The sequence below is a fragment of the Hyaena hyaena genome, unplaced genomic scaffold (genome assembly GCF_003009895.1).
Source record: "Hyaena hyaena isolate Hyena2069 unplaced genomic scaffold, ASM300989v1 scaffold_53, whole genome shotgun sequence".
Lineage (NCBI taxonomy): Eukaryota > Metazoa > Chordata > Mammalia > Carnivora > Hyaenidae > Hyaena > Hyaena hyaena.
This window is the reverse complement of record NW_024080686.1, coordinates 1439821-1446898: the sequence shown is the minus strand read 5'-3', so window position 1 is coordinate 1446898 and position 7078 is coordinate 1439821. Positions and strand designations below refer to the sequence as shown.

General features: G+C 39.3%; 1 protein-coding gene across 1 annotated transcript in view; it reads left to right on the top strand.

The window, feature by feature from the left end:
* The window catches only part of YWHAQ (tyrosine 3-monooxygenase/tryptophan 5-monooxygenase activation protein theta), a 42279-nt gene that overhangs the window by 25481 nt on the left and 9720 nt on the right, over positions 1–7078 (top strand). The window contains exon 3 of the mRNA XM_039231054.1: positions 5580–5703. Within this exon, the coding sequence (XP_039086985.1) occupies positions 5580–5703 (124 nt within the window). The remainder of the gene's footprint in view (positions 1–5579; positions 5704–7078) is intronic.

The following is a 7078-nucleotide window of genomic DNA, read 5'->3' as shown; positions in this document are numbered from 1 at the left end:
CCTCCCTCCCTCCCTCCCTCCCTCCCTCCCTCCCTTCCTTCCTTCCTTCCTTCCTTCTTTCCTTCCTTCCTTCCTTCCTTCCTTCCTTCCTTCCTTCCTTCCATTTTGTTTGTTTATTTTGAGAGAGTGAGAGAGCACGTGTGAGCAGGGGAGAGGCAGAGAGAGAGTTCCAAGCAAGCTGTCAGCAGACAGCTGCAGCCCGATGCAGGGCTCAGACTCCTGAACCGTGAGATCATGATCTGAGCCAAAATCTAGATGCTTAACTGTCTCAGCCACCCAGGTGCCGCTAGAATGGTAATTTCTGAGAATAGAAGCCCTTTGGATCATAGTATCCTCATTATATAAAGAAACAGTTTTGAGAAGCTGTGATTTGCCACAAGATCAAAGAGCTAATGATATGAGTCAATTTCACAAATGAATCTAAGTTCTAAAATCATACATTCTAAAATAACCCAGTTACTCTGGTCCTTTATCTTCCTCTTTCTTGGACCAATCCTGTAATTCTAGCCTATCACATGTGGCCTCTGAAAGGCCCACTCAGCCACCCCAAAGGGTAGTTATGTGTGTATAATTTCTTTCTGGATGAAATGTGACTTCCTTCTTGAGTTTTGAATTTTACTTGAATTTTGATTTCATTGTCTTGGATTAATCAACCTAATTAGGAGACAGTTAATGTCTAGAGACTGTTTTTTGTGCAGGTGACATTAGTGGTTTTTTTGTCCTATGTAACACTTGAAGTTGGAATGTTAGAAAAATTTAGTTCTTACCATTGAATAAATGTTCCAGTTGTTAAATAATTATGTTGCCCTGTACACCATATTAATTCTTTTGTTTTACTAGTTCTATGAAGTATCTAAAAAAAGGACAAATGCTCTTAGGTACCTATTTTTGGCTATTATTGACCCTTTACAGGATAGGGCTTAGAAATACTTACTGGCTCTAGTTTCAGATACTGGCTCCACTTAATTGTATGACCTGGGCATGTTTTTGGACTCCAGTGTGACTTTATTCATTGTCACAATGGTTTGTTTAGGTGTATATAATACATAAAGTGCTTAGAATGGAGCTTGGCATATGCTGAACACTTGAGTATTTGCTCAATCGATGAATATAGTGTAGTTTTTGTGGTAGTATGTACTGATTAAACTGGTAAAAATACACGGATAATGATTAGTATATGTGTCCTAAAGTTAGAGATTGAGTATGTTTAATAGTGTTTTAGTAATGAATTTCAGTAAGCTAAAAAGAGAGGAAATTGAAAATCCTTAGAACATCCTTTGTTTCCTTTTGATTATTTTGTTTGTATTTTAAGGCTCTTCGTCAGTTACCTAGTCTTCTAAATAAATCAGTTTCTTATATAAAGACTAAGCTATATGATGAGGGACAAGAGTGGTTTATTTTGTCTGTAAAACAGAAATCACTTATAAATGAATTTAAGGTAAAAATATTATTTTAGTTTGTTGAATGCCATGGAATATTACCATTGAAGCCAAAGGAATTGTTTAAAAACTGTTGATGTGATAGTAGGGTTATTATATGCCAAAATAATTCACTCCTGGGGGTAGAATTAATTAGTATCAGAGTTTTGTTTTCTTCCTGGCCTTTTCTCTAAGTCATGGGCTTGAAGAAGAATAGTTGCTGTACTAAGTTTACATTAGTATTATTGCTTGACAATTTCATTTCTTACATAGTTCTCCACAGCTTTTCTGATATAGTCTTTTGCTTTTATTGCCATCCTGTCTTTATGAAATTAAGTTTATTCTAAGGTCCTTTAGCATCTCTGAAAGTGACCTATAGTAACATAAATATTTTCCTCTGACTTTGCTGTTGTTTGCGTTTTTTTGGTTTAGCACTCAGTTACCAGTCCGCCTTGTAATTTTGAGTAGTGAGTATACTGACTTTACAGATCTCTCAGATTTTCAAAACGGAATGCCCATTTGCGTTCTGCCCAAGTCAGGTTATACTGTCAGTACTGGAGGAACCCCTATCTTAGTTCTCCAAGCCCTCCAGGATCATAAAATCTGCAAGTCGAAGAGTTAAAAAGGGATCTCCTACTACTTAATTGACAAGAATAAATAAGGTGCAGGAGAAATTTGCGGGGGAACTTTTTTTTTTTATTAATGTTTATTTTTGAGAGAGAGTGTGAGCAGGGGAGGGACAGAGGGAGAGGGAGGCACAGCATCCCAAGCAGCCTCCAGGCTCTGAGCTGTCAGCACAGAGCCCAGCGCAGGGCTCGAAACCACAAGCTGTGAGATCATAACCTGAGCTGAAGTCGGATGTGTAACCAACTGAGCCACCCAGGCGCCCTTAAAATAATTTTTAAATAAAAATTGTACACTTAAGCTATATACCTTAAGCCAAAGTCAGGAGTTGGATGTTTAACTGACTGAGCCACCCAGCTGCCCGAATCCTGGTATTGATACTACCTGTTAACAACCGTGATCATTTTTATAAGACATACAGCAGAATCCACTGTCTTTTTGGCTAAAATGTACATCTCTACTACTGATAGCGTGGAAAGACAGAATTACTCTGTGCCTCTTGTTCCCTTCCTTCACAGAGAGCTAGCGGCATCTAACAAAGCGCCCATGCTATCTAGCTGAAACTCCAAGACGGAAGTAATGTACAAGCCCCTGTATACAAGCCAGCCTTGTCAGTCGTATGTAGTGGCTGTATGCAAGCTAGGAGTCAAAGTTAGTAATTTTAGAAAGGAAAAGTTCAGCTACTGTTCATAGCTGTTACGCAGCTTTCCCAGATGTTTGGAAGGCCAGAACGCTGTCCTCACGAGCGCGCCCGCATCTGGCTGCGTGACCGAGGAGGGCTCGGGGCTAAAATCGCACGTCTCTGCCCGCCCCAAGTCCTCAACTGTAGTCAGGCTTTCCTCAGTCTCTGCTACCACACTTGTGCCACATTTCATCACGGAGTGCTACATCTTAAAGGTACCGATGGCTTTTTTTGTGACTGAATGTCCTCACCAGAGTTGGCACCTTTTCGGAGATCCTCTGTGTGAGCTCATCTTTACTGACTCACTCGGGAGAAGAAGAGAAGTGAGAGGCGCTTTATTTTATATCCTAGTTCTCAGTTTGGGTGGAGGCAGAGGTTGTGGTTACCACAGAATCAGTACTGTGTTTGCATTATATAATAGAGCTTCTCAGAATCCACTCTTGTTGAAGTTTTCTTTAAAGATAGGGAGGACTCTGGGGCGCCTGGGTGGCTTAGTCGGTTAAGCGTCCGACTTTCGCTTAGGTCGTGATCTCACGGTTCGTGGGTTCGGGCCCCGCGTCGGGCTCTGTGCTGACTGCCAGCTCGGAGCCTGGAGCCTGTTTCAGTCTGTGACTCCCTCTCTCTCTGACCCTCCCCTGCTCACGCTGTCTCTCTCTCTCTCCTAGAAATAAATAAAACATTAAAAAAAAAAAAAAAAAATTTAAAAAAAAAAAAAAAAGATAGGGAGGACTCTGGTTCAGTTGGTGGTTTCAAACCCTTTTTTTTTTTTTTTTTTTTTGTGGTGGCCTCACTCTTGCCCGCCCTCCACGCCAGAACCCTAAATTCCGGTGTTCCCCAGAAATAGATTTTAAATTGAAAGCCATCCATGGTATATAAGAATGGAAAAAGTTAAAGTAGTATGAATTTCTAAGATTCTGGGAGTTTCTCAGGTTCATTTTAGTAAATAGCTATTAAAATTGAATTGGCGATGTTGAGCAGAAGAAATTCTTACAGCCTCTGCTCTTTTAAATCTTCTTTAAGTTAAGAGTTTGCTGGTGTGGAACCAGCATTAGTTTTCACTGGTCCCTCCAGTGTTGGGGTGTGGCCCTTAATGACCTCTATTGAAGCATTCTTGGCCCAGCAAATTTCCAGATTTAAGCCCCAGTTTTTATACTGCTTGCCAGTTTTATAATGTATAGACTTCTGGGGCTTTGTTAGGTAATTTTAAAGTAAAAAATTTTGCCTCAGCCTTAGGCCCTTTTAAAATATTTTTTATGCAAACGTCTAAAAATTAAATTCAAGGATTTAGTTTTTTAATTTAAAGATTTAAAATATAATGTTTCCTGTTTATTTCCTTTAAAATAACTTATGGATGTAATCATTGCATTTTGTTTAGGCCATTTTTAGTCAGATAACGAGAAAATTCTTGAGTTATAAGTATGTTTTCTAAACTTTTTCTTAGTCCTTTTTTTTTTTTTTTAACTGTAAACAACCTTCTTTTGCTTCTTCACTAATACAGTTAGGTGAATTTGAAACGGTGTTAACTGGATTCTTCTCCAGACTTCCAATTTTGTATTTTTGTTAGTATTAAATTTTTTTAAGTGTTTATCATATATATATAGAGAGAAAGAGAGAGAGACAGACAGATAGACAGAGGGCAAGTGGGGGAGGATCAGAGAGAGGGGGAGACACAAAATCTGAAGCAGGCTCCAGACTCCGAGCTGTCAGCACAGAGCTCAAACTTAAGAACATGATATCATGACCTGAGCCGAAGTTTGACACTTAACTCACTGAGCCACCCAGACACCCTGTAGTTAGTATTTTTATATAATGTTAATTGATAATATCTTTGGCCATTTTTCCAGAGTGCAAAGGTGATTGTGACAGTTTCTTGCTTAAACTTTTTCACTTAGTTTTCACATTGCCTAGCAAGATCAGTGCTTCTCAAACTTTGCACCTAGGCAGAAGAGGGGGGGATACCTGGCTGGCTGATCACTGACACTGACACTATACACTGCTTTCACATCCATTGATTGGTTTCACTCCCCAAACAAACCTGTGAGGTACAGGTATTAGTGTCTTAGGATTTCTATGAGAACTTTATTCTACTCCGTAACATTTTTTATTGCAAAAAGTTTCTTTTTAGTTACTTACCATCAAGTAACATTAATTGTCCCGAAAGATCTCTATCCTATTTGTCTTTGACTTTTTCTTTTAAGATTTTATCTTTAAGTAATCTGTACACCCAGTGCGGGGCTCGAACTCATGAGTCTGAAATCAAGAGTTGCATGCTGTACAAAATGAGCCACCCAGGTGCCTTTCTTCTGTGACTTTTATTCTTCTGGCACACCTGTAAAAATCACTCAGTTTGAGAGGTACTAGCTCATTGGATCAAGTGTACATTTCTTTGAGTAAAATAGGGAATAATGACATACTTAATTACTAACTCAGTATTTTCTTTTAAGTTTATTTTGAGAGACCGAGACAGTGTGAGTGGGGAGGGTCAGAGGGAGAGGGAGACACAGAATCTGAAGCAGGCTCCAGGCTCTGAGCTGTCAGCACAAGAGTCTGACATGGGGCTCGAATTCACGGACTGCAAGATCATGACCTGAGCCCAAGTTGGATGCTCAACTTACTGAGCCACCCAGGTGCCTCCAGGCTCTTTCTAATTCATGTTCAATGTACTCTAGCTCTGCCATTAGATACTATGACTTGCTGTGAGCCAAAGCATTCAACTAATGACAACCTTGTGACCCCTGCTCTCAGCCCATGTTTCAAGTCCAAGGTGGTATGGTTGTCATTACTGTGGTAATGATTCCAGTGCATATTGTTGTGAGCACATATCAGTGCCTAATATTTTATCTTATTTCTTTCAGGAATTGTTGGATAAGTATTTAATAGCCAATGCAACTAATCCAGAGAGTAAGGTCTTCTATCTGAAAATGAAAGGAGATTACTTCCGGTATCTTGCTGAAGTTGCATGTGGCGATGATCGAAAACGTAAGTATGTTTGGATCGTGGATAAAGTTAAAAGTGTAAAGGAAGGGAGGATAAACGGGATGCGCTACTAGTGGTCTCTGTGTAATCTCCAGGCCCTCTGTAACTCTTTAAATATCTTGGAGTCTTAAAAAAAAAAATCTTGGAATCTACGTGAAAGAAAGTTAATAATGTTACCTTAGTGTTCTCAAAAATGAAAACAGTCATGAATTGATGACCTTATGTGCTGTTTTGAAAAATTAAACTCTTGGGGCGCCTGGGTGGCTTAGTCGGTTAAGCATCCGACTTTCGCTTAGGTCATGATCTCGCGGTTCGTGGGTTCGAGCCCCGCGTTGGGCTCTGTGCTGACTGCCAGCCCAGAGCCTGGAGCCTATTTCAGAGTCTGTGTCTCCCTCTCTCTCTCTGACCCTCCCCTGCTCACGCTGTCTCTCTCTCCTAGAAATAAATAAAAATATTAAAAAAAAAAAAAGAAAAAGAAAAATTAAACTCTTAAATTTTATCAGATTGTAATCTGATAAAATACTTTAAAAAAGGCTTAATCTTTTATGCTTTAGAATTTGGTTAAGCGTCTTTTTAGTCCCCAGGCATTTCCATATGCTTTGAGTGATTCTGTGGTCACATGGCCCTTAGTGTCCTTGTGCTTTACAGTTAAGTTACATACAGAGTATAGAAACAGGCTCTTGTACCCCTCCTGTGTGGCATACTGTTTTATTAACTACTACCTGTCTTGAAGGATCATAACAGTGACTACTAATTATAACTGCATTTCTGAGGAAGAGGTGAGATTGAGACTATTGCTCGTATATAATTTGTCATAGGAACATATACAGGGAAAGAGAATAACAATTGCCAGATTTGTTTGTGAAAAAAACGAAATGAATTTATTAGCAGTGAACTCAGTCCCCCAGGGATATTAGTAGCTAAGTATCAGACAGGTCCTGTATTAAATTTTGTGTATGTGCCTGCTAACAAATTTATCAAGTTCTAGATAGAAGTTTCACTTAATTCCTTATTTCCAATAGGCTTATTAGTTTAATTTTGTCCCATCCAAAAAGAATGTGCCCTCCTCAAATAGTTATTGTGGCTTCCTACCCGCACAGAGTTACTAACTGAAAGTAGACCAGTTAGGCCATCCCAAATATCAGTGTAATTGAAGATCTGAAGAGAAGACTGTTGTACTCTGCTGTAACAAAATTTGTGTTCTAAACCTACTAGTATTGATGTATAATTTCTGTTGCCATAAAGATAAAACTGAAAGTGACAGATACTTGCAAGTCAAAGGGATGTCTTCAGGATACTGAGACAGAGGCCCAGCAGAGTCTGATGATACAATCCTTTCTGGCTCATTGGCATTTCTGTTCCTATCCATAGAATACTC